The 27992-nt window shown below is 47.2% G+C and overlaps 1 protein-coding gene across 7 annotated transcripts in view; it reads left to right on the top strand.

Annotated features, from left to right (window-relative positions):
• ATP11B (ATPase phospholipid transporting 11B (putative)) overlaps window positions 1-27992 on the top strand; it is a 1683501-nt gene that overhangs the window by 465391 nt on the left and 1190118 nt on the right. For all 7 annotated transcript variants that reach the window (XM_069618659.1, XM_069618656.1, XM_069618658.1 and 4 more), the window contains one exon: window positions 16710-16778. In XM_069618659.1, coding sequence (XP_069474760.1) covers window positions 16710-16778 — 69 coding nt within the window. The remainder of the gene's footprint in view (window positions 1-16709; window positions 16779-27992) is intronic.

Genomic DNA, 27992 nt, shown 5'->3' with positions numbered 1-27992 from the left:
CTTCTGCTGGTATTCCACATAATATGGTGGCTGGGTTGGCTGCTATGGGGTACTCTGCTTCTACAATGTAATTCAAGGGCCTGTGGTCCTGGATGAAACGCCAAGACCCTCCTTTCGCTTTGCGCACTGGGTACACAGCAGTGTTGCAGGGTGATTCTGATTGTATCGGTATGCCATTGTTTATCAAGGCCGTTATTGTTTCATATAAGCCCTCATCTGCCTCTTTCGATAGTGGGTATTGTTTCACTCTCGGTAGTATGGCTCCTTTTTTCAATGTTATGTTCACTCCACCAATGCTTTTGATGCAGCCAACGTCATATGGACTGGTGGTCCACAAGGATGCTGGTACTGCTGCCTTGTCTTCCTCATAAAATGGTACTGGTGCTGGGGCAGGTGCCTCTAGTGCCATTGCCATTTTTAGTGCCACTTGCTTGTATGTTACCTTCAACCAGATGTTAATGCTCATCCCAAACACCATCTCTCCCTCTTCATTATCCTCTGAGAAGAGCTCCTCATCAGATACCTGCGTATGCCTGCACCCCTCTGCCAGTGCTATTACAGCTCTCCAGGCCCTCCCCTCCCTGTCCTGGGCATGTACTGCGATGGAATCTGCAGTTGCCATAATGCTCTCAATGCTTACTGAAATCATTTTCCCTTCTTTTTCACCTGCTAGTGTTACAGGTCTGAATAGGTAAGCTGCTGGCCTTCTCCAAACTTTGCCCTCAATTCCAGGGAGCCATGCTATTGCCATGTCTGTCCATATTGGAAGAGGTCTTTGTCAATTGGCTCAGCCCGGGCCACTGTTTGGCCGCAGTACGCCTGCAATATTTGTCGTGCTGTAAGCATGTTGATGCCTGGCGTGGAGCAAATTATGCCCTTCTCCATGAAGGAGATGGTCATATTCAGTCTGCTCATTATATCCCTTCCAAGTATGTTTACTGGTGACTGATTCGAGTACAGAAGTGGAAGAGACATGTTGTGATCTCCTATAGATAAGGAGATGTTATCAGTAAAGGGAACCAACCCTCGAGCCTCAGAGAATCCTTGAGTGTACATAGCTTTGCCTGACAATTTAAACTTCCCCTCCCTTATGCAATACCTAGTGGCCCCTGTGTCAACTAAGAAGTAAACATTTTTGTCACCTATCGTCACCTGTATGCATGGTTCCTCCGCAGTGTTAGGTGTTACCGATAGGATGGGACACATCAAAGACATCTGTGGGCTGTCCTATTGTGGGTATAGTTACTGACCGCTTCCTGTGTAAGGGTTGTGACCCAATATCGCCACCTTCCCTAGCTTTGTATGCTGTAGTTGATGATACTGCATTGTCCTGTACTTGTGTGAGCTGTTGTACCGGTTGCACTTGATGGTGTAGTGTGGCTATCGTCTCTTGCTGTTGTGGTGTGTTTGTTTGTACCTGTTGCTGTGGTGGTGTGTATGTTTTTATCTGTTGCTGCGGTGATGAGTATGTTTGCACTGTGTCTGTGGTTGTGGGTGTTGTAGTGGCGCTTGTTGTTGTGGCAGGCATTGTTGTATACACTGTTGTTGAACCTGTTGTTCTACAGTGTGGTCTTGTTCCCCCCAGGCTGGTTGTGTGGGCCTCATCCTACATGTGCGTGACATATGTCCTACCATCCCACATATTGGTGGTTCTCTGGCCTGCCATGGGAAACCCCCCACGTTGTCTTGGTATTCTTGCTGTCCATTTTGGTAGTAGCCCCTGAACTCTCGTTGTTGTGCCTGTTGGCCATAGCCCCTCCCTCTCGTCATACAACCCCTCCCCCTGTAGTTGTTAAAGTATCCATTTCCCATTTGCATGTATCCTCCTCCTGTGTATGCCGTGTATGGTGGGGGCGGTGGCATCTGCTGTGTTATTACTTGTGCTGGCTGTTGTAGTTGTGCTGGCTGGTGTTGTGTCTTGTGCAACCGTGACCTGTGTGGGGGCGGGTGTTATTAGTGCTCCTTCAATGGCATATTTGGATAACTTCTTATGTACCAGTTTTGCCTCTTCGGCCTTCCTATCTTCCTCTTTTTGTTTCATCTTTTCCTGCCACAGTCTGCAGTGGTGTACTATAGTCAGTTGTATTTTCGGCCAGGCTTTAACTTCCATACCCACTATTTTCTTCAGCTGCCTTTGTACTTGCTCCGGGAGTCCTTGTATTAGTATATGGTAGAAAATTGCTAGTGTTTTATCCCATGGTTCTCGCGTTTCCAAGCGCCACTTCTCCTGAATCTCCTGGATGTAATCAACAGGATCCTCTTTGTCACGCATCTTGCGTGACGTTATTGCTCCTATGTCTGACGTGTCTGGGTACTGAACCCTTAAAGCCTGCCACAGCGCATGTCTGCAATTTGCAAATGGCGCTCCATCATGTGACGTGTCTGCTACTGTGACCCCTGGGAAGCCCGCCCTTTTCCAGATGTCATCTGCAGCATCCCCCAGTATTGATATTAAGAGCCCCTTCACGTCCCCCACCGCTAGTTTTTGACCCACCTTGTGTTTTTCCATCTCATATATCCACTTCCCTGCTCCTCCGCTTATTGATGGGAGTTTGCATTTAATATTCTCTTTATCGCATGCTTCCAGGGGACATATTGTGGTCTGGCCCCTCCCCTTTCCAGAAGTGGCATTAAATTGTACCCCCTCAGATCCCCCCGTGCCCGTGGGGTAATGTTGGTGTATTCATCCTCCTCCTCTGTGTCAGGTAATTCTTCAATCATATCAATAGTACACTGGTTTGTTTTTCCGTCCCCTCGATCCTTCCACCCTCTCCTGTTAACCTCTTGTCTTACTATGGGCGTGCTCGCCCGTTCTTCCTGCCTGCGTCCTGGGAGGTCTCGAAGTCTGTCGACATATGGGGTGTGTGCAGGGGGGGGGTGTCAGTGGGCGTGGTGCTAGAGGTCGTGTTGTTAGTGCGTGGCGTTTGTACCGGTGTCGGTGGTAATAGTTGTGACGCTCTACTTGCTACCTCTTTTACCTTCTCTTTACCTTTCGTATCTTCTTCCCTTCTTTCACACGACCATGGTGACTCGTGGTTGGTGCTTGTAATATACAGTTTCTCTAAACTTACCGCATTGCCATCTCCTCTGCTTTTCCCTAAACATTCTTCCTCCTCGCTGCAAAATCCATCGGGAAAAGATAATCCCCAGTCCGTGCGTTTTCCACCCACTGTCGCGGTCTGTAGATCTATTAAGTCTGCTTCCTTGTGCTCTCCTCCTTTAACAGCTGCCCCTTGTGTTGACGTTGTGGCCACCTCCAAATCCTGGTGTATGTTTTTACACCGTGCTCCACCCTCCTATCTCCACTCTTCTCATCTTTTTTTCCTATTATTTCACCACCTATTTCCTCTTTTTCTTTTTAGTTCTTCCAACACCTCCGCACTTACCTTCGCTAGTATTCTTTCTTCCTCTTCCTTCCTTTCCCATTTTGCCCGTTCCCTTTTTAATATGCTCTCTATTACTTTACCTTCTTCATATTTCCGGCCGCTTTCAGATAGTATTTTCTTTTTCCACAGTTCCATTTCCCTTTCATTCTCTTCCTCCCTCCGTTTCATTTCTCGTTGCTCCGCTCGTGACACCCTTTCTGCTATTGCCTTCATCCGCTCTGCTTCCTTCTTCCTTTCTTCCATTCGTTCCTTCATCCTCTCCCGCTCGTCCCTATTCTCCTTTCTCTCCTTTCTTCCTCGTGTTTCTTTCTCGAACTGTCTGATCAGTGTTCTTTGTGCGTCTCTTAATTCAGCCAACCTCTCCTCCAACATTTTCTCCTCTGCTTGTGACAGTTGACCTTCTCTTGTGTTACTCACCTCTGTCCCTGTCTGTGTGTGACCCATTTCATCCTTTGCCGTCCTTCTCACTACGTCCTCTTCTTCCCCTGTTAATGTCCCTCAGAGCTTCAGGAGCACCTGTGCTGCTACCCATCCGTCTGGTCCTATGGTTGCGATGTGTTCCCCACTTACTTTCTTTCCCCCTCTTCGTCCTTCCTATGTGGAGTTTAAGTTCATCGTGCTTGTCACCTCCTCCCCCCTCTGGTAGCTATCCGTAGGGGCATATGGTGGAGGGCTGTATTTGGGGTTGGAGTACCCCTTGGCGGCCGTCAGTTGTTGTCTGTCGGCTTCTCTTAATTCCATTACTTGGTACAACCCCCGTTCTTCCTTCTCCACTACTTTTGCCAAAGGCATATCTTCTGTCCCTTCCTTCTTCACCTTCTCTTCTGATACGTTACCCGATCCTTCTCCTTCTTCCTCTCGTCTGCGCTTTTACAGCCGCCCCACCTTTCCTTCTTCAAACCTCTCCCTCCCCTTTTTCAACCCCCTTGCTGAGCGTGACCGGCGTTCTGTGACCGGCCCCCTGTCCCTCTTTCACCCCTCCCTTATCGAGAGCTGCCAGAGTTCTCTGTGCGCTGCCCTCTCACCTATTCTATCCCACCCTTCCCTTTTCCTATCCCCCGGCCACTCCTGGATCAACCCGAGATGGTCGCAGTGTCCTATACAAGCCCTACGGGTGACATCACCAACTTCTTCAACTACTACCGGTAAGAAACCTTTATAAGAAGAAAGAGCGTGCAATATGTTTTAACTGCTTTTGTCCCTCGTAAACCCCACAGCTGTCCTCTCGCTACAACCGGAGCAAGGAAAACCACAATAAACTCTTATAATCGGACTGCGCACGCTGCGTTGCCTCGCGTGTGACACGCCCCTCACTAGGGGAGCTTAACCAGCCAACTATCTTCTGCACTTGGAAACAGCTAGCTACCTCCTGCGGGGAAACTTCACCTACCTAGCGAGCTTCAACACTCAATTAGTAGGGATCCTCATCAACTCATTGATCTAAAACGCCAATTTATAGGAAATCCACACCCCTTCCTTACAGGTGCCCGCGATCTGAACAAATCGGTGCCTTCTAACAACCACACGCGGTGCCTATCAGCTCCACTCAATTCACTCCGTAACGCAGTAGAAGGCAGCCCTCGTGCCTGTCCTGCCACCACTCACTCGTCCATCGTCACTTATTTATCAAATCGTTTACAACACACTGTAAACACCTCCCGCCACCCTTTTCACAACTCCTCCCCCCTCCCGCATAACATTACGTTGCTTGTTGGGTGTGTCATACTCGCCAAGTTCTCTTAAAGCGGAGCCGCTCGACTTCTTGCACCCCTCCAAAGCGGGTCGCTACCTCCCCTCGTCTGGACCACTTCTGGACACCGCGGGCTGGATACTTTTCAAGCGACTCCCGAGGGCCAATATCCGGATTGCGCTGTCTGGTCTTCTCGCAGTTCTGCGATGGTCCTGTAGTCCTCAAAAGGGGGCAACGGCAGAGGGGACCGCGCTGCAGTGTCATGTCGTAGCAAGAGGCCTTGGAATAATGCTCTCCAGGGAACAGGCCTCAAACAGATCTCAGCAACTTGTCGGGTTGATTATCCCGGGGGCCGGCAGAGCCGTCCGCGGACCTCCGGGCTGGGGCGGCCCCAACTCCTCCCGCGTCCCAGAAGGAGTATCACACACGCACACAAGGAGCAAGGCAATGACTGATGTTTATTAGAGTAACGGCAGGGATACGCTTAGTCCGTATGCATCCAGAAAAGCTCTCATCATTAGTGGGGCTCGCGGGCCCTTTTTACAGCAGTATGACGCGCTACTTGCGTCACCTGGGAAAAATAATCACAAAACCTATTGCCACTTCGGATTGGTTCCCCAAGTGGTAGGGTTAGTATATATCCCCTATATGGAGAGATGTTAGTGGTGGAGGACAGGTCAGGTGGTATACTTGGGCTGTTCCTAACAGTTGCTACTTTGGAATTGTTACAAGGGGACCCTTGGTGATTGGCTAGGAGTAATGGCGTCAGTAATAAGCCCCCTGTATTCTGATTGGTTCTCCCGCAAGCCCCCAAGCCTGGGACCATCGATGATACCAGCCCGCGGCGTACCTGACATTAGCAACAATGTGCAACTATGTGTTAGTGCGGACAATGGACAGGTCTGCTTATGGGCTGGTGAGCAGGTCTTTCCCATCGCTGTAGGTGTCCATCTTTGTCGCTTTGTTGTTGCAACCTATGTCCCAGACGTGGGACCCTGGCGGCTTCTCGTCTCGTAAGCTTGGCATCTTGTCAGTTCGGCTTGGTCACATGTGTGGAGACCGTAGCTGCAGCAGAATTATGAGCATTAGATTTTGTATTCTGTCTCTGAGGGCTTGGCACCTGTAGGTGTAACCTTGGCGCTGGGCGCGCGGTGTGCAAGTTGCAACATCGTGGCCTTGGCTGTGGGCTCTCGTTAGGGCTCGTTCTGCATGGTGAGCACTTGTATTTCGCTTTGGGAGGGTTTTCGTTTGCGAGGCTCCTGCCTGGGGACTCTTGCTTGCGGCCTACTTGGGCCTAGTTTCTGGGTGGCGGTACATAATCCATAGTATGGAGGTTGCGGGGCGACAGAGTGTCACAGGCAGTGTTAGCTATACATTGTGGTGTCCTCATAGGGATGGGTGGCGAGAAAAAGCGTCAGCAGGCATGTACACGAGCTCTTCCGGCATCTTGCGTTTCTGCGGTGCTGTAGAAGGCCTATGTGAAAAATAACAACGATGCATGTCTGTGGGTGTGACCGTCTGCTGTGTCGTAGCACTGAGTATGTTCTTCGTGTGTGTTGGTGTGTGAGTGACCAGTGTGCATGGTGGCACGTGTATTCTTGTCTGTTGCCTATGTCGTCATGGCATCTCTAACGATGTGAATACTCATGGCTGTTTTAGTCGAGCTGATCCATGTCGCAGGCGTTGGTTTGAGCCTGGCGTGCTGGTGGGCATAGTCCTCGTATGTTTAGGTTTTTGAACCAGGGTATTTTGTCATCTGGTAAGTAGATGGACTCCCCTAGTGGGGGGTGTCTGGAACGTGATCCCCTAGGCCATGGTCTGGGTGAGATTGGGGGGAGGGTGTTATCCCATTCTCCCACTTCAGAGGGGAAGACCTTTACTATTCATCGGTTGTTCACTCAAGGATATATTGCGGATGGTTAATTCTTTAATCGATTTTCTAGCTCTAGATGACAAAGCCTGAGAGTCGTGTTCCCTCTCTACTGAATAAATGCATGTTGAAATCTCCCGCAATGATGAATTCAATTCGGTTGTTAGGGTTGGCGATGGTGTCGCTTTCGTTGCATATTCAATCTATACATTTGTTATCATTCATTGCGGTTGGGTTCCAGTAGATGTTAAAGATGGTTAAATAGATGGCTTCAGAGGATTGATCCAAGTCACTGGTAAAAGTCGGTATGAGTATGGTGATGTATTGTGCCCAGGAATGGATGTTCTTCCTTGTTATCGACCACGAGGGGATGATTTTCATTAGGATTATCATTCCTGACGGCGTCTACCATCCCGTGAGGTAATTGCAGGGTTCGTCAAGGTTATAAATCCGTCGCAAAGTATTTCTTCTTTCAACAATGTTTCCTGTAAACATATGATGTCTGATTCTGCAAGAGAGGCTGATCTTTCGTCGAAGAGGTGATTGTGGCCTCTAGTATTCCAAGAGCATAAAGATGTTTTACTCTGGTGGGGAGTTTTGCCTGTTGCCAAGAACTAAGTATTGCATGGCCATTAATTTTGGCTTTAGCCAAAAAACACCTAAGAAAAAAAGCAAGTGCTTCAAAACCATTATAAAGAGAAAGTTGGATCATATCCCAGTGGCTCTAGTTCTGTGCTCAGCAGCATGTTCCTTTACAGCTCTGGAAAATGATCCTTGGGATGGTAGCAGCCGATCATTCAAATCTGGCAGGGCAGTGCATCCCAGCCTCTACTCTCCATTCCAGCTGCAGCACTTAGTTACAAGACCATAATTATTGCAGGGAACTGTTGGGTGGAGGAGGGGTTGCGATTGGTGGGCTAAATGATCAAGGTAAAGGGGACAATGATCTGTCTTTGTAATAGCCTGAATAGTACGATTTGTGAAATACCATCCCTGCTGCATTTTAAATTCTATTAAAACAACGTTTGTAACGTACTAACATGTTTCTTATAGCTTGCTTCTTTCCATGGATTCTTCATCTATGGTAATCTGTCCAGTGCAGAAGTCTTCTGAAAGGTTTGTGCTACCAGGCGGCACATCGCAGCTCCTCTTGGTTCCCCTATGCGCCTGTATATCGGGCCTTTATATAGAGCTGCCACCTCATGACCTCAGTCCTTTTTTCCACGCACTCTTTATGCTTCGGAACAGCGCTGATTTAGCTGTCCCTGAGCTGATTGCGGAAACAAATGTCTGTCTCTGTCCCCCACAGAATGGGTCTATAATTCTGGGGAAGGAAAATAACACCCAGGATTGTGGGTCATGCCAATTCATGCACCCTATAGCTGTGAGAGTGTTCAAGCAAAACTCTTCACTTTTTACCACACTGTGAGCAAAAGGGATGAAAAGAGGATTCTGTCAAAATTCCTGCGTGTGGAGTGGAAGACTGAGGATTGATGCCCGACACAGAAATATGAGGAGAAGAAACACTGCAAAGGGTCCCGAGCCCAAGAAGCTCCTCTAGGCACTATTTTCATCATCTTCGAAGAAGAGGAGCGACTGTTCCGGAGTTTTACTCCACAGGTTCTATGTACTATCCAATCCGCCACCCCAAACAAATTGGACAAATTCAGGCTGACAATGCTAGATATCTTTGGTAAGGCCCTGGTGCCCATGGCGCCCACAAGATCAAGCGCAGTTGTTAAAGCTGGCAGTGAGTCCTCACAAGACTGCACGCTGTGACAAATCCTCACATGTCGTCCCTTCTCCCCTAGGTGGAGCCCCTTCTCATGAGGCCAGGGAGGTGAGGCTGCTACCTGATAGTCCTCCTGGGGGTTGTACTCAATGGGAGGATCTCATGGGGACGTACCCTCCTGCGGGACTAGGGGCAACTATCAGAGGAGAATGCGGTATCCCCGCAACTCACCTGACCCAAACCCACCTTCCTACAACCCCTAACCTAACATATCCATGTGTTATCTTCACCCTACCATCTTGGCGAATATTGGGACGAGGAAGAATGTAGGCTCTGTAAGGGAAGAAATACCCATTTCCCTAGAAAGTACTTGGACGAGGAAGAATAGGAACTACCTAAGTGGAGACTCCTTATCCAGTACTGAGACAAAGAAGAACTCCATTGACTCTCAAGAGAACATGCAGATTAATGTACTGGGACGAGCGGGGGGTACGGAACCATGAAGAGTACTCCTAAGAACCATAATGAGCCGTCTAATTGTTGCTGGCTACTCATTGGTCAGTGAATAGTAGAAAAGGACGAGAGACTCGGGAAGCAATTGTCTAGTCCTCCCTGGGCGAGCTGTAAGAGCCAGCACGGTGCAGGAAAATGGAAGGAAGCAGACCAGGATGCCAAGAGGGGATCTGGAAGGACCAGAAAGCGAGCTGGCCGAGAGAAGCTCCTGGCGCTCCTGAAACCTTGGGAGCACTTGAAGGAAAGGCAGCATTGCCTAGAGGAAGATTGAGACTGCAGAGTTTCTGGACAGACCAGAGCCCATGGCAATGCTCCCTAGAGGTAGGGGGAGCACTCGGGCTGGCTGGTGGGAAACTAAGAAGGTGCAGTCAGCATCTTCATAGTCACAGTACCTGGCAGGGTAGTGAACCAGGTCTGTCCGGCAACGAGAGAAACTTAGCGGTCTGGAACCCACCACACAAGAATTGATACAAGTTATCTTCCTCGTAGCGGTACTTTGGAGGAGAGGGCCCGAAGACAAAGAAGTGGCGTCTGGGACCCACCAGACAAGAGTAACACAAGTCATCTTCCTTGTGGTAGTACTTGGGAGAAAAGGGCTCCAAGCACCTGAACATAAAGCAGGGGCCTGGGAACCACTCCCATGAGAAGAAGGGAAACAACAGAGCAATTTTATAAGGACTGTACTTGACAGGGAAGTGAACCAAGTTGGCCCAAGAAGAAACGGGGAGAAGCAGAGGTCTGGGACCTACAAGAAATTGTATTAAGAAGTCGAACATTGATTCCAAGATGGAGGCTGACTGAGTCGGATATGTGTAAACGTCTCCATTCAGCACTGGGATGCATTTGTAGTTATCAATAAAGCGCTGTATATAGTAACAAAGCTTCACATCCATTGATCCTGCAACAGCGGTGGTGAGGAACGCCCCAGAGAGCAGCAGGAGGTAGCGGAGTGCGCAGAGGGGGAGAATTGCTGACTGGGCGAGCGGCCACCTGCAGGGCTCGGGTGCAGAAAGGGCATGCCCAGCATGGGAGCGGAAAGCTGAAGCACCAAACAGCACTTCAGGGGCAGTTCAGAGCCAGATCCTGCCCATAATCTAAACATCAGAACATTAAGGGAAGGAGCAGTGAGGTGCCCGGAACCGTCAACACAGTGTAGAGGAGGCTCATCAGAGTCAGAGAGCCGGTGCAAAGACTTGAAGGCCGTAAGACCTCAGAAGAAAAACACAATATCCCATATTGAAGCCAGCCAAGAGGGGGTGGTGAGGCTGAGAGGTGAGCCAGCATTGGGAAGTAAACTGAGGCAATAAAGGGATCCAGTAGAGCCAGAGGTTCCCCCAAGGTTTGTGGGCCCACAGGAAGCACATGGAGGCATAGTAGGATCAAGGCGTCATATCCACCAGGCTGGGGATATCTTGCATATCTAGAGGAGGTCCGGAGGGGCTACTATCAATGTGCTGGCAGAATTGTGGGCAAACTAACCGGCATAAAGTAAGCTGAGAATCTTCTTGCTGAGTCTAAATATTGCAACGCCCTGATGGGTCCAGGACATAGAACGTTCCCGCCCGCTCTCATGTCAAAGACCAGGGGGAAAGTGGTGACAACCAATCAAAAGCCCTCCCAAGCATGCCAGTATACGACAATTGTGGAGCGCTGAGGCATCCCCACATGCGGTAAGCGGGGGCGAGCAGTCAGATATGCAGAGTTGGTTAAAGGAGTTCCAGGACCATTTTATGACAACATTCCAACCACAGTTTGAAATGCTAAAGGAGGAGATGAAATAATCAGTACAGGACATTAAAGTGGAGGTGGCAAAAGTGGAGGAAAGGACAGACGCTATGGAGAAGGTGCTTTAGAGCATAGAGGAGGATATGCAGAAAACCGATGCGGCCCAGGGGTATCTCTCATGCCTCTCATATAATCTGGAACTCCAGTGCGAAGATCTGGAGAATTGTTCATGGAGATCCAACATCAGAATCAAAAACCTCCCAGAGTCGATCGCAGATGTGGCCCTAAAGGCCACGGATCTGTGTGATTTTACCATTGCGGAATGGTCCACAACGGAAATGTCTGCATGGGAAATGTACACAACACAAAAATGTTTGTACATTTCCCATGCGAACATCCATTGAAAATCACACAGATTCAAACACACACCACCCCCACTCCCCTACTTACCTATCCTTCAGACGCGCTGTGTCCCTTCGGCGCCGGTTCCCTTTCACTTCCGGGATTGTGATAAGGAACCGGCACCACAGGGTCCTTTTTGTTTTCTTTTTTAATTTTTTAAAACTTTTGTTCGGGTGAGCTGCGGTCGTGTCCCCTGCATCCCCTGCCCACTATACTGTATAGTATAGTGAGCAGGGTGTTGCGGGGGACAACCCTGCAGCCCTCTGAGTTCTGTTCTTTCTTTTCCATTTTTTTTTGGCTCGGGTGTGCCCCTGCAACCGCCGCTCACTATACTGTAGTTGGTAGTTCGAAATTTTGGTGGTATGTGATTTAGATCTTTTTGTAAGGTCGGTAAATTAGATTTGGTAATTTCTTCCTATTCCAAGGCCACAGTGCAACTGTTTGGGGAGATCCTGGCAAGTAACTCAGAAGAGTTGGTGCAGATGGACCATATTCATAGTGAGCCCGTGGAGAGGGGGGAACCGGGCTCCTCACCGAGCGATGTTCAGGTGGCGATTACATCATACACCCAGAAAGAACAGATCCTGAAGGAGGTGAGATCTCAGGGCCTGTCGAGGGTAAACGGAGTAGAGGTGGAGTTGTACCAGGATCGTGCTCAATCAAAAATTGCAGAAGAGAAGGCAGATTGGTCAGGTGGTGAGGTTTCTGGCACAGAAACAAGTTTGGTATAAATGGACTTTTCCGTTTTGCCTCCTATTTTCATGGAAGGGACGACAACATAGAATGACGACCTGCGAGGAAGGGGAACAGATCCTGAACTTGCAAGAAGGAGCGGCGGAGTGTCGGGATGCTGGTCAGCGGGGAGGAGAAGGCAAAAAGAAGGCGTGGGAATGGAAGACTGTAATGAGAAAAAGCAAGTGCTCATGAAGAGAATCAGTGCAACAAGTAAGAGGGGAGACTTTTCCATGTGAAGCGCACAGAGGGGGAGGGAACAGCTTAATATGGTCACCCTGGAAGGGGGACTACCGCAATCCAGGGATAAGATCTATACACGTATAATGGGGTGGCGGCTCTGGGGATATGGTCGAACGGGAGGACAAGGTGGGATCCGAGAGTGGGGTTTAGTAATCCCCAAAGTATTTTTCTAGGACTGTATGAGGGCCAGGCGCGATGGGCAATATACCTAAGCGGCTATAGGCACCTCTGCCCTCCTCAGGGGAAGGGGTATGAGAGGGGTGGGATGGGTGGGGACTGGTTTAGAGTTGTTAAAGGTTGGGGAAGGGTGACGGGGTGGGGGGGTGGGGATAAGGGAGTACCGCCAGAAGAAAATGTTAGGGAGTCAAGGAATCAGGTGGTGGTGGTAGCATTGCGTATCTGTAGCTGCAGTGATGGCTTACAAATTACTGTTTAATCTGAGGGATTTGAACACCCCTATAAAGCGAAAGAAGTTGTATGGGCTTTTGAGGGAAGAGAAGCCAGAAATTTTGTACCAGGAAACTCCTATAAGAAAACAGAAAAAGGGCAACAATAGAATCAAGGGGTTCTCACAATTGTATCAGCCCATGCAGGAGACAAAACAGCTGGGGTCCTTATTGCATTGCATTGCATGACGGGGTGGGGTGGGTGGGGGCAGGTTCTAGACTTGTATCATGACCTACAGGGGAGGTTTCTATTTTTGAATGTCAGTGTAGGCATGTATAATTACACATTGGTAACGGTATATGCGCCAAACCCTGGCCAGGATGGATTTCTGAGGGGGCTGCTGTCGCGATTGCAAAGCTATGCGAAAGGGGACATAATTTTGATGGGGCAATTTCAATTTGGCTTGGTCACCAAAATAGATAGTTCTCGGGCACTACAGCAAGTTAAGGCCCTGTTGAAGGCTCTTAAAATAAAAATGACCAAGTTGGCATTACATGACTTATGGCGAGCACTAAAGGGGCAGCCCCAGTGATACACCTACTACTCCCGTGGACATGCATCCTTCTCCAGAATAGATTGTCTGGGTCTCCACACGTTTGGTAGGGAAAAGAAACAATATGGAATTGGGGCCCATTTCTTTGTCGTATCATGCCTCACTGCAAGTGTCATTCTCATTGGTAAAATGCCAGAGGAGTACCTGGAATTGGAAGTTCGCCATGAAAGTATTAAGTGACCAGGCCTTGGTGGAGTAAATCAGAGATCAGATGGAACAATACTTTATGGAAAAGGATTCCTCTGATACTGCTCCAGAAATTGTTTGGGATGCATTTAAGGCAGTTTTGAAGCAGCAAAAGGGAGCGTGGGAAGAGGAATTGGAGGGGAAACTAAGAGAGGTCCAATGGGAACTTGCTAACACCCAGAATAGGAAGCTGCAGCGAGCGCAGAAACATATCCAAGGCCAGTTAGAAGCGCTGCGCATGAAACGAGCTGAGAAAGCACTATTGCATACGAAACAAAGGCAGTATGTAAAGGCCAATAAAGTGGATAGGCAATTAAAGGTGAAGCTGCGCTCACAAACGATTATGTAACTCCAAAATAGAAGAGGGTAGTTACAGCCAACAAATGAGGCGATTGGGGCTATGTTCCAGGAATTCTATCAGTCTCTGTATTCTACAGATGACTCCTTGAGTTTGCGACAGGAAGAGTTCCTAGTGAAAGTTTAGCTAGAACAAATCTCTGGTCCAGATGGGTACCCGGCGGGCTTTTATAGACCATACCAAGATATTTTAGCTGCAAGGCTTGTGAAACTGTTCAATACATTCAAAATGAATCTAGATGCTACATTATATACTAAAATACTAGTGGGCAGGTTTTTATCGTTCTTCGCCTGCCAAGCCATTACAGAAGGGGAAAGACCATATGCAAATCAGGCTTGGCCCCACCCCAAAAGGGGCAGTCCAGCCCGAACTGCTAGGTCACATCCCCTCTGCAAGCTACTCCTCACTGATGAGCCCCAATAAGGGCGAAACATGTTTGGGGATGCTTGTGGTCTCATGCAGAAGGGATGTGGCCTAGCAGTTCGGGCTGGACTGCTCCTTTTGGGGTGGGGCCAAGCCTGATTTGCATATGGTCTTTCCCTTCTGTAATGGCTTGGCAGGTGAAGAACGGTTGTCTGGAGGGTTGCCCAGAGCATTGCCAGTGGTTAAGATTAATTCTAAACTTTCCAGCCATTACCCGTTTGTTTTTGCTATGTCACCCCGAGTGGGACGGGTATGCCCAGACGTGGGTCCCGTGCCTGCTGGGCCTAGAGACCCAAGCTACTCCTCACTGATGAGCCCCAACAAGGGCGAAACATGTTTGGGGATGCTTGTGGTCTCGTGCAGAAGGGATGTGGCCTAGCAGTTCGGACTAGACTGCCCCTTTTGAGGTGGGGCCAAGCCTGATTTGCATATGGTCTTTCCCTTCTGTAATGGCTTGGCAGGTGAAGAACGGTGGTCTGGAGGGTTGCCCAGAGCATTGCCAGTGGTTAAGATTAATTCTAAACCTTCCGGCCATCACCTCTTTGTTTTTGATATTGTAGTAGTCTAAATAAAGTGGAGTTCTGTGAGACAAAGATGACTGTTCTCATGGTGAATCTAGAATTGAAGTTGTTGAAGTGGAAGCAGCAACACTGAGATGTCATCCTTACAAATATACCATTGTGAATTCTACAATTGTAACCTAGGAAATAGTAACGGTTAACCAAGAACTGTGTTTCACTTACAATTGTAAATATTGCATTTCTTTTGAACTGTGGCAAATCTTCTTGAAGTGACAAAGCATTGTGGCTGGGATTAGCCTTGGTGCTATTTGGTGGAAGTGGAAAGTGGATATTTCACCAACGAGAGATTTACTGTCATTGAAACTTTGGTTAACAAACCATTACTTTGACTTTGAAATATCAAGAATTGATTTGAAACATTTCTTCTTTTGGTTGAATATTAGCTGAATTGACCTTGATTTCTGGGGAAGGGAATTTACCCAGGACATTACGAAGGTTACTAATAAACTGTGAATGTTGTTCATGTTATGTTGTATTGTATATCTTTCTTTGTATATTTGTTGGTGAGGGCCAGAGATCCTGTGTTCGTTTTTTACCTTAGCTTTGGTTAGGCAGGGAAATCCTCAGCAGATCAGGGATAGTGAAGCATTTGACTATATTTCTTTGAGAATAAAATGACGTGTTGATAAATCATCAAACAGTTCTCTGCCTCGCATTACTGACCCCTCATACTTGGCTGTAACTAAACAGACTCTGTCAAGGTTGATCAGCCGCTGCATCTCAGAATACAATGATATGGATGAGTTCTGAACCCTGCAGATGGGCGTCCTTGTTTTAGGACATTTGTCAAGCAGCCATGTGGGTTTTGCTGCACACATTTGGTCTACTTCACTGCTTGGATTCCCTTTCAAGGCACAGTGCTCGCTCTGGGAGAGTGGTCCTCTGACGCTTTCTCGTCTAGCTGGTGTCCTCTTTCTCTCCTCCTTCCTCCAGATCTACATACTGCCATGGGAGTCTATCAGAGCTGAGAAATCTGCGGGAGGAAGGTTTCCATTAAAAGAAGAAATTCACCTACCACTCTGTAATGCTCTTTCTGATATTAGTTCCTCCCGCAGATTACTAATGACCTCCAAACCTGTCCATAGGATGGATATCTTGTACAACCTATTATTTCTGCGGTCCCTTACTGTCTGAGCGCTAGGCAGAAATATGGAACTGACTTAATGGAGCACGGTGGCTCTATATATACTGGCCCAGCATCCCATCTGATGCAGGGTGCATAGAAGCGCCGACACTCTGCTGCGATCCACCCCTTGGTGGTGAAAGTTTCCGAAGATGTCTGCGCTGGAGATACATTATCACAGATGAGATATCAGTGGGAGCAACATCCATCAGAAGTAACATTATTGAGAGGTAAGTAATTTGTTCTTAGTCTATAAAGTAGGCTTTTGCTATATGACTGTGGCTTCTTTTTGTTATCTCAAATTATGTGATTTGTTTGAAAATGTATTATATTGTATTCATAACCCATGTTGCCCTCCTATGCCAGATTATGCAGGCTTATCACTAGAAAAGGTTTTCTCACTGGCACACCAAAAAAAGAATGCAGGCAGAACAAGACCTCCGTATTTGATCCGGGCTCTCTCGAATGTTTGATAATAAAGTGAACTTTGTCTTTGCTGTTTGTACAAATTGACTACATTTCTTCTGGGTTTTTTTTGGCTTAAGAATGAAAAATAAACATTAACTATACAATAAGTCATTTCTAATTGGTTTTATTTGAAATTGTTTTTTTTCTGTATAAATTGTTGCGCTCATGGGCAAGATATTTTAGTAAGTTATTTGCCCTTACCCATTCTGTATCTTGTATATGCATATTTTCGTTGGAAGAACAGCCATTTTATAACCTGTTTTCTTATTTTCCTTAGAATGGGTGTCACGTTTACTGGAACTGATGGGGAAACAATGGAAATCAGGTGTCATGGAAAACCCGAGAGGTAAGGTTTGTTTTCTGACTTTCCACATAAAAATTTAGAAATGGTTGTCTGGAAATATGCTTTGAGCCTTCTGAAAATGTTGGACATATTTCAGTTAGGACTATCTCTTTTGGCAGCAGTCATTTGTATGATACTCTTTTGTTAAGATGGATTTCTAAAATCAACCCTGGGGTGGATTTTGGGAGACCACCCTATTATGGTGAACTGGGAGACACTGAGATTTTAGCCATACCCAATCAAGGTAAGGTAGCAGAGCGGCAATGGTTAGTCTTGGGCGTGCTGTGAGAGTGGTCTAGAACTACACTGATGCCACAAATAATTCAAGTTAGACAGAAAAGTAGAAAAATATGTCTATTGATTGGGTCTTTAAATGCACACTAAACAAGTAAAATCACAGAGTTGCGATAAAACAGATATATGTATTCACCCTTAAGAGAAGAAAGAAAGCATATACATTAATAGCCATTGCAACACAGGTAAGTACTTACATGCATGAAATTCATTAAAGACACTTAGAACAACGACAGAATCGCTCCCCTAACACTTAATGAGTCCAACCCTAGGATGGACCTTGTGCCATAAAGTCACCAGTTCTAAAGTTATACGTCACAGGTAGGGTTATTAAGAGATTTGGACGATGCCTAGTGGTTATGATCACAAAGTCAAAAAGGAAAGTAAACGGACTCAATCCCAGTCACTACGATAGGCCTAGGAAGGGATCCTTGACCAGGCCTCCACCAACCAAAGTCAGGAAAGGGTAATTTAGGGACAGCACTTCACACCCATGTAACCCTATGGAGAACAGGGGCAAAAGGGAGGAACAGGTATGGTACTTTACCCCCTGACTCCGCTTTCTCCAGAGACCACTGCTGAGGTTCCTCAACCCATTGGGGACACAGTCTGCTGTGCTTGGTGTGGTCAAGGAAGGCTGAGGGGTCGTCGTTCTGTTGCTTATGAATCGGTTCCAGACACCTTCCAGCTTCAACGCCCAAACGTAGAAAAGATGACAACTTTTACAATGCAGGCAACCTCAAAACACCTCTAGGTTTCAAAGTAAACAGATTGCAGCGGGATTCATCATGGTCAGGCGGCCATAGGCGATTAAAGGACGAACAAAGGAGCATGAGACGAGCTGAGATAGCAATCGACACGGCACCGTCCACAAATGGCTAACATTCTTTTCATTTTCCCTACTGTATGCAAGCCAGGAAATCATTGTAAAGCTTCAGGCATAGTGAGGTAACATTAGAGACTGCATCAGTTAAACCTTGGTGCACATTTTTGTAGTGCCAAATTGTATACCAGCCAGGAAGCTTTAACTGCTGCATTGGAATCGCTAAAATGCCCTGACGCTACTTTAGAAGCTGCAATACACTTTTAGAATCTGTGATTAAAATACAAACTGACCCTATTTCCAAATTGTTTTTTCAAACCTTTCACTTCAATATGCCTTTTAAAATAGCATCAGTAATTTTAGGGAACTAGCAGGGCCCACCTTAAGACTGCATGCACCTAACTTAATGGGTACATGTGAAAATAATCTGTTTTTTCTCCTTGTTTCTGTTAAATTCAACTCTCAGAATGTGTACTGTTTTCAACCCTTTGTATCTCCTACTTCTCGGAATGCTTATGCCCTGTTAGATAAGAAAGCAATTTCAGGCCCACATTCAATTCATTCAATGGATTGCCTTTCTCCCGCAGATTCCTCATCTGATACATATACTTCTCCAGCTCTGCTGCTCGGAAATATTTTTGACAGGGGGTGTAGTGACCTAGACTCGAACGTCGATCCATCTTGCTCGGGGCTCGATCGTTGGCTCCGGACGTGATGTCGAGCATGGAAATCTATACGTCACTATGCCGTGTACCTCAGTTCCTTTTTTTCGACGCGCTCGACACGCTGCTCCGAGGAACACAACTGAGACCCCGACTCTTGTACTCTTTTTGATGAGATTTAGTCATATTCTTTTTGTCAATTTTCATGACTTCAAGATGTCTGGCCCCTGGATTTTTGGTTTCAAGCGATCCCCAAACGTCGGTCACCGACCCACATGATGTATGTCGGTGGTGTCTCGGTACGGTTCACGACACGAAAGGGTGCGTGCTATGCTCGAAAAAAGTCGGTGAGCGATCAGATGGCTAAACCAGCGTTAGGCCGACTGCCTTCAGAATCCCCTGCACGGTCGGCCGCCCGGTCCTCCGAGGCCGATACGGAGGGGTTTAGCCCCGCAAAAGACAAGCATTGACGTAAGGCCAAGAGGAGCCACTCGTCCTCATCGTCACATAAAATGTAGGAGCGCCACTGTCCTCGGCGCAATCCGACAACTTGTTGGATAAAGGTAAAGACCTTGGCTGGGCTGACCTCTCGGCAGGAGTGGGCAGATTTTAAAAACCAAATGTTCGCTATGTTTGAAAAAGAGGCAGCGGCTGGTGTGGGTGCGCCCCCCAAGCAGCAGGCCTCGGTGGCAGCAGCGGCGCTTGACACTCCCAACCCCATGCAGGGCCCTTTACTGGCATCATCAGAGAAGTCTTCGGGCTCGACACCAAAAAAGGCACCTAAGCTTTCGATGCCGGGACCTTCCCGGTAGCATCAAGGAACGGATGTCCCAGACGTTTTGTCGGTGCCCAGGCCCTGTTAGATGCTGGCGGCAATTCCGTCGACGTCTATAGATCGACCTTCGGCGCCGACCATCAGCAACAGATCCTTTCCCTACTCTCTAGGACCAAATTCTTTGGCTCCATGGCGACCATTTTCGGCGCCTATCAGGGAGATGACCAGGGCAGCGTCGATCCCATGCTCCAGGGGCCAGGAGGCCTTGATTATATAAACAATCAAGTATACCTTTTAGCACTGGCTGAAGGGTGCCACATTTGGGCACATTACTACATGTCGAGTTTGAGCAGTGTCACACTAAATTTAGGGCCCTAGTGGAAAGGGTGGTAGATACTCTAGGTCTAAAGACCTCGGCAGTGCCAACCCCAGGCTATGAACTCACTGACATCTTGGATGAGTGCCCTGTCGCAGAACAAAATATGCTGATTAATCGAGCAGTTGGGGTTCCATAGTCTTCTTGTGGCAGCATCCCTGCTCCATCCCCCAGATTAGCTCCACTATGACGAGGAAGTACAAGCTGGAAAGAGGAGATGCATCTTTTCTATCTTCTCACCCTTCTCCGGTAGGCCTTGTTGTGCAGGCAGCCACAATCAACACCAGACCTATGGCCTCTACCTCAAATCTGCCTATGGGGACAGAGAAGTTTAGAGATTGGATGCAATGGCCAAGAAAGTGTTTATTTCTGGCATCACGGCTCTAAAGGAGCATGTGGAGAATGTAGCATGTGGGTTCGCCAAATACTCATTCGGCCTATGGAAGGTTGTGGAGCAGGTGGGCCAGTACATCCCTGAAGGAGAAATGCAGGATGGATTCTCACAGCTGGTTTAAGATGGTAAGGAGGTAGCAAGGCAGTTGCTGCAGACGGGCCTGGACGTGGACGACTGTGTTGGCTGCTCAATGGGATCGGTGGTAGCCTTAAGAAGACAGGCCTATCTGAAAACTTCTGGCTTCTCCCACGAACATTCAGAACAGGCTGCTCGATATGCCTTTTAAAGGTGAACATCGCTTTGGTCAGAAAGCGGTTGACAACCTTGAAAAACGTAAGGAGTCAAAATGTGCCGCTAAGTCACTGGACCTAGCTGCGCAGCTGGCAAAACCTGTCTTCGGCTTTGTCTCTACGGGCAGACACTCCATGTGCAATGTACCTTACGGCAGGAGGGCAATTCCTGTAAGACATTGTGAATATGTTTCCGCCGACTCCCTTTGCTGTCCCAGATTGGGATCTAAATCTAGTGTTGACTTTTCTGATGGCGGCTCTGTTTGAACCCATGCATTCCTGTTCTCTGCGGCTGCTCTCTCTGAAGACGGCTTTCTTGGTCACAATTACATTGGTCAGAAGGGTCAGTGAGCTACAGGTGTTTCGTTAGGGAGAATGTCTTGCTTAAGGTAAGGCCTGGATTTTTACCGAAGGTGGTTTCTGAATTTCACCTCTCTCAATCCATATACTTGCAGTTTATTTCCCTGCCCCATCCTTTCAAGGATGGGGACCCTAAAAGAGCCTTGTGGCAAGGACATCCAAATTTCGCAAATCTGACCAACTGTTTGTGGCCTATTTGTTAGTCCGCGAGGGTCTAGCAGTAACAAAACAAACTCTATACCGGTGGATTATTCTTCACATGGCGGAGTGCTATCAATCTGCAGGCAGGGAGCTTCCTCCTGGCATCGGGGCGCACTTGACCAGGGGGTTCTCAGCTTCTACGGCTATCCATAGCGGAGTTCCGATCCAGGATATCTGCCGTGCAGACATATGGTCCTTGTTACACACATTCCCCAGGCATAATATTCTAGACCAGGGGTCTCCAACTTTTAGGTTGGCTTGAGCTACTTTCAGTGGAGGGCCAACAACGGAGAGCTACTTGCGGGCGATATCAGGGGTTGGGATGTTCATAAACATTGTAACTTGTACTCATTTTTTTTAGCTGTTCATTTTCCCTTTATACGTATAGGGAATAAAATTTAGCTGTCATACTTAATGTCTCTCTAGTGATGCCTGTCCATGCCATGGCTCAGAAAAAGGCATATGATATGCTGTGCACTTCTCTCCCTCGCCCACACTCGGGCTTTGCTAGGACACTGGAGGCAGGGTTAGGTGAGCGAGGGGAAGGTGGGTATCTGAGTTTGTTTGTTTGTTTATGTTTATTCATTTGTATTATGCGCCAGACCCGAAGGTATAAGGGCGCAGGAGCAGCAAGGTTATTCTCAGCTTGGCTACAGTGCTGTAAAATAATTAGTGTGTACATAGGTTAAAGCAGCTGCGACAAATGCAGTGATAAACAGTTTACAAATATACATATTTACAAGTAGGCAAGGTGAGTTATTGGTCATTGTCCTTTATCCACTAAATGTAATTGCGTCTAAAGTGGGGGTAAGTTTGAGGTGTCCTTAAGGAAAGTGGCAGGGAGTTCCAGTGTTGGGTTGCTTTCACCTGGAAGCTGTTGCCACCCGTTTTGATTCGTTTGAACCTGGGAACTGAGAGAAAGTTGGCATTGGTGGTTCTGGTAGGTCGATTGGGGGTGTATCTTTTTATTTTGTCGACTAAGTAGCGGGGGGCTGCATTGTTGAGGCATTTATGAGTTAAGGAGGCTACTTTGAGCAGGATTTTGTCGGTGGTGGTGATCCAATTATGGGCTCTCCTGATGTTGGAAATATGTTCTCTCTTGGGAATGCTAAGCGCTGCTCTGAGAGCATTGTTTTGCAGAGTCTGGATTTTATTTGGAACATATTTGTTGGCTCCTATGTAAAGTGTGTTTAAATAGTCCAGTTTTGATAGTATAAGGGCTCTGGCTAAGGTGGTACAGCTCTGTGTGGAAAGGAAGGTCTTGGCTGCTCTTATTAGTTTACATGTGTGGGCTGTGGAGGAGGCCATGGAGCTAACCTGTTTGCGGAAGGAAAGGGGCGAGTCTAGATAGATTTCTAGAGTTTTAACTTCCTTGGCTACCTCGATAGAGTTGCCATCTATGATGAAGCTAATGTAGTTGTGATCCAGTTTGTTTACGTTAGGGGTGGAACCGAGGATAATGAGTTCGGTCTTGTCATCATTAAGGCATAGACTGTGGGAGGCCATCCATGCCTGGATGATGAAGTACACCCTGTTCACCAAGGCCAAATCCTTGTTGTAATCTTCCGTCATCGGCATAATTAGTGTAGGTGATACCCAGACCGTCAAGATCATCAAACAGCGGCTTTGTGAACACGTTGTACAATGAGGGGGAGACACATGATCCCTGGGGGACCCCGCAGGTGGTGGGGATAGGGTCAGCGGATGCTGAGGTAGAGAAGACACGCATAGACCTGTTGTACAGGAAAGACTGAATCCAACCGATGGCTTCTTGAGAGAAATGGGCTGCAGAGTCTAGGTGGTAGCAGAGAATTTTGTGATCTACTAAATCAAATGCTGCAGAGAGGTCAAGCAGAAGTAGTAGTCCCGTGTTGGGGGCTAAAGCTCGATTGACGGATTTCCAGGAGATGGTTTAATTCAAGGTATCGTTGTATTTGTAGATAAGCTGTCTTGTCTAATATTTTGACCAGGAAGGGACGGTGGTGATGGGTCTGTAGTTAGTGGGTATAGATGGGTCTAGGGAGGGTTTTTTGAGTAAAGGGAGAACCCAAGACTCTTTAAGATTGTTGGGGATGATGCTTGAAGAGAAGGAGGCGTTAATGAGTTTGGTAATGAATGGTGAGAGATCTCTTGCCGCATCTTTAATGATTTGTGAGGGGCAAGGGTCGCCCTGGCAGTTTGAAGGTTTGAGGCCGAGGATCATTTTTTCCACTTCTAACGTAGAGACTTTGGAGAAGCTGAAGCGGGAGAGTGGGTTGGGTGTAGGGTTATGGGGTGTAGGGTGGGGGGGGGAGTGATGGTAGAGTTAGTAGAGTTGGTTAGGGATTCTTTCTTGTTATTAATTTTGATTTGTAGGCCTGCGACTTTGTTGGAGAGTGCGCTTTGGACACTGGTGCACCATTGTTTTATCTTTCACACATGTGTCCGGGACAGGGGCGGTGTTTCCAGCTCTTTGATGATCGTAAACAATTCTTTAGTACTAGATTTGGCTTGTGATATTCTCTGGTTATAAGATTCTTGTTTACCGATTATGATTTCTTTTTTGTATGTGGCAGCTATTTTATTGAGGATCAACTTGTTGTTGTCTGTGGGTGATTGTCTCCAAGCTTGTTCCTTTTTACGTTTCTCTAATCTGAGAGCTTTTAAGTGGGCAGAGAACCAAGTGTTCAGGTGTTTGTTCGGTTTGCTTTTTCTCAGTTTTAGCGGTGCAATGGAGTCTACAGCTGAGCGCATGATTTTGTTGCAACCCTCTACGAGGTGGTGAGGATTGGAAGTAGCTGAGAGTTGGTTCAGGGTTGGGAGAATGAGGGGGATATGTTTTTCCCGCTGAGATGTTTTTCTTGTTTCTCGTAGGGATGGATGTAGCTAGTGGGTTATTGGAGATGGGGCTTGAGGCTTTGAGGGCGAAGGTAAGGAGATGGTGGTCGGACCATGGTTGAGGGGGAAATGGCGGTGATGGAAGCCACACAGTTATGGTCTGCGACCCAGTCAAGGGTTCTCCCTTTGTTGTGGTTAGGGGTGGACACTCTTTGGGTAAAGCCTCATCCTAACAGGGTATTGTCAATGAGGGTAGCCTGAGGGCCATTGGGGTCTTTAAGGCCTAGGTTAAAATCTGCTAAAATGAGGCTCTGGGAGGTATTCTTTAGGTTGTTAGTAAGGATGGTAGTGAGGTCTTCCTCGAAGGAGCCTAAGGGCCCCGGAGGTCGGTAGAATAAATTATTGGTGATGGTTTGGGAATTGGCAGTAGGCAGCTTAGCTGTAAGCGATTCGCAAGATTTGAGGTTGTCTGTGGTGTCAAGTCTAAAGTTAAAGTGTGTTTTGGCAATTATGGTGTGACCTCCGCCCCTGGATTCTAGTCTGTCCGGTCGGAGGATAATATAGTCATCAGGGATAGCGAGCGAGAGAGCAGGGCCAGCGGCTGCATGGAGCCAGGACTCGGTGATGGCTAGAAAGTCTAGTTTTTCTTCTAGAATGAGGTCTGCTATATTTGTGGCATGAGCTACTACAGATCGCGCATTGATTAAGGTGCCTCTAATGGGCGGGTTGATGGTTTTAATATGGGTAGGTATGGTGGCTGTATTGTGAAGCTTCTGCTTGGTTGTAGTATTAGTTAGGTTATGCTTAGGTCTGTTCATGGGACGGTTGGTGGGAGTGACTATGTGCATAGGTGGAGTCCGGTTAGTCGGTTTAGACTGGGTGGAATTCCTGGCACGAGGTTCATGTAGTTTGGGTAGTCTGGCTCGTAGAGTGACATTTCTGGTGGATGGGCTACATGGCGTGGAAAGGTGGGGCAGAGTGGGTGTGATGGTGAGTATAGGCGGTAGAGGGTAGGCATAAGACATGATGGTAGGAGGAATGGTGCCTGTGGAGGCCGAGCTAAAGGTGAAGCTTGACTAGCTGGATGAGTGGATAAGGTGGAGAATTACTCTCAGCAGTGCTGAGAAGATGCCTGGTAGGTACATTCTGTTGGGTGTAGGTGGTACTATTAGAACTGGATGGCAAGCTTGGCACTATATCTGGTCAGACGAACCCCTGGCGCAGTGAGTGATCGTGTGTGCGTTGTGTGAAGGGCTGTCTGTTTTTACCTTTCCTACTTTCTGTGTAAATCTGCTAAGCACTTGTGTGAGTTTAGAAGAGTACATGTCGGTCTGCATGTGTATGTCTTTGTTGTATGTGTGATATGCCTATCCATCATAGCATGTGTTTAGCTGGGGCAATGTTCACATTCCACGCTTATTTCTGGATGGATATATACATTTCAGATGCCAATGTAGATTCTGGCTGTTGTGACTTGTATGTATGTGAGGTGTGTGATTACATTACAATGCCTTGTGGAATGTGGTGAGGTGTGTGGAACCTGGGAGACCTGGAGGTTCTAAGAAAGACGTTTGCGGACTTGGAGTGAATATGGGAACCAGAGTTGATGCTAAGGCCCTGCTCTCTCACCTGTAAGCAAGAATAAAGAGCATCCTTTTTGTTTGAACCTTCCTGGGTCAGACTGGTCCTGCCCCATGTTTAACTTACCTGGCCCAGGATACATCATTTTGGTGACAAGTTGCTCCTGAAAACGAGCCCAGTTGAGGGGGAGAGCGAAGTGAGGGTGATGCTTGATGTCTGTCCAGCCCATGGAGGAGAGCAGACCATTGTAATTGTGTCTGTGCTGCACTCAAGATGCCATGGAGGAAGGATGGCAGAGGCATCAGCGGTGTTTCACTGTGCAGGAAAGGGCCAAATGAATGAGACAGGAAAAGGAGGATTGTGGGACAAGTAGTCCAGTTGTTTGTTGTCATGCCACATCAAGGTACAGTTACTAAATGGTGTCCAAAGCAGTTTTGGGGCCTTTTGAGAGGGTGCCAAGAGCCCGTTAGTGGCAAGCGCCAAGCAGAGCCCCTTCATTCCACCACAGCAGTTCGGCTAGAATGCATTCAAATGACCCAGCACCATTGTTCCTTCGAGGAGCTTTGAAGAAAATTAGCACTAGAGGAAAGGCTCCTTCAATTTTTGTCGGCCTAAGTACACACGCAGAATAGTGTGACATCGTTCTGAGAGACGGAATTTTAAGTTTTCTTCAAACCGCACTCGTCACGCTTCATAGGAAATATCGGCAGCCAGATTACGGAATCCCATGAGCTACAGAGTAATTTAAGCAGTGGCCGTGTGCAGGAATGGCGAGGTACTGTAATTGGAAGCGTTTTGCTGCGCTCAGAGAAAAGATGTTAAGTTACATTGCAGGTGTTGCAGACAATGTATGTTCGGTGGCATAGGCATGTCAGTTTGTCAGTCGGCACTGAAATTAAGTAGATGCCAAGATGGTGAATTTTAAATACATTGCTGTTTGACTGAACTACCATGCATCTGTTGGACAGGAGTTTTACTGTCAATGGAGAGAGTGTACCTGGACATGGTTTTGAGGTAACGGCACCGGAGAAAGCAATAGTTATGCGGTTTTGGCAAAGTTGCATTTGAGGTTTCATGTGATTTGGAGTTTTTGAATACCACATAAATGAAATGAAAATATAATCAGCAGCTTTTAGAAAATTGTGTGCTGCATTTTTTTTCCTCAATTTTATTTTCTTCCTGAAAGTCGAGCGCAAGCGACTTCAAAGTCACAAGCGAGTTACTGGTCGCTCGCGAGCGACTTCAAAGGCACAGGCTAGCTACTGGTCGCTCGCGATCGACTGTTTGGCGACCACTGGTCTAGACATTGCTCGCGGGGCTGATACGCATTTTGGCAGGGCAGTGCTGCAAAATCTACTGGTATAATGCTTTCTGTTCACCTCTGTTGTCAAACTGCATCTATCAGATGAGGAATCTGCGGGAGAAGGGCAATCCATTGAAGGAGAAATTACTTAACATAATGTTCTTTCTATTGATTCTTCTCTCGCAGATTCCTAATTGTGCCTCCCATCCATCCCCGCTCACAAAGCATTGGCGGTTGTTGCACAGCTCTTTAAAGTGAAAGGACACCTGGTGATGGCCCAATGTTACCTTTTCTGTCTGTCTAGTCGCATGTCTCAAAACCTTTTTTAAAAAAAAAAACATTTTTCAATCTTTTTTTTTTCCCCCTATACTTGGGAACCCTGTTCCAAGGTTATTTTTCCATCCCATGGGATGTGGTCACTGTTAAGTTAACTAGCTGATTAGCCTGTATTCCTCTGCAGTGATCGAGTGCGGGGGAATAAAGTGGAACTGAGGTACCGGCGTAGTGAGGTGTATATATACGACGCCCGACGTCTATGTCCGGAGCCGGCGATAGTTCCGAGCGAGACGGATCGACGGCTGAGTCGTGGTCACCACGCCCTCTGTTGAAAAAGTTTCCAAGCAGCAGAACTGGAGGAGGATGTCTTATCAAATGAGGAATCTGCGGGAGAAGAATCCATTGAAGGAACATTACGTTGAGTAATTTCTCCTTCTGGTGCTCCAGCCAATGAAATGTTCCTTTTTTAAAATTTTTACAATGATCTGTGTTGTGGCTTTTTGTTCGATCTCTCCATATATTTTTTTTTCAATTAGTCCAATAAAAGCTATACAAATCTGCAACTTGCGGGAAACTGTAAAGAAAATTATTTTGTCAGAAAGATGGACACCATTCTTAAGGTTCAAGTTGGTGGTGTGAAGAACTCCTGCTAAAGCCATCATACAAGCCTTTCATCCATACGATCCAGATAATTATCCAGTTGCTTGCTTCTCAGAGGCCAGGCAGGCCCAGTGGTGAGCCAGTCTGATCAGGCAGGAGTGCACAGCTGCTTCCCTAACACAAATGCAAATTCCTTCTAGGATCCACATGTTGAAGCTGCTCCCCAGCAACTCAAGGTCCTTGTCCAGGCTGGGTGGCTGCGTGAACAATCAGTCTTCATATTATCAGAGTCAGTGGCCTACAAATCTTCACCAAAGCACAAAAGGTAAAAAAGGAGAAGAGTAAGAGGAAAAGAAATTCAAAGAAAAAAGAAAACAATTAGATTCATTCATAAATATCATGAATTTGAATTCAATAGTTTCCTATCAAACTCAGAACTTGCAACAGTTTCAGCACTTCTATGGT

Source organism: Ambystoma mexicanum, chromosome 10 (genome assembly GCF_040938575.1).
Source record: "Ambystoma mexicanum isolate Mex_15411 chromosome 10, UKY_AmexF1_1, whole genome shotgun sequence".
Classification (NCBI taxonomy): Eukaryota; Metazoa; Chordata; class Amphibia; order Caudata; family Ambystomatidae; genus Ambystoma; species Ambystoma mexicanum.
This window is presented reverse-complemented; position numbering and strand designations above follow the sequence as displayed.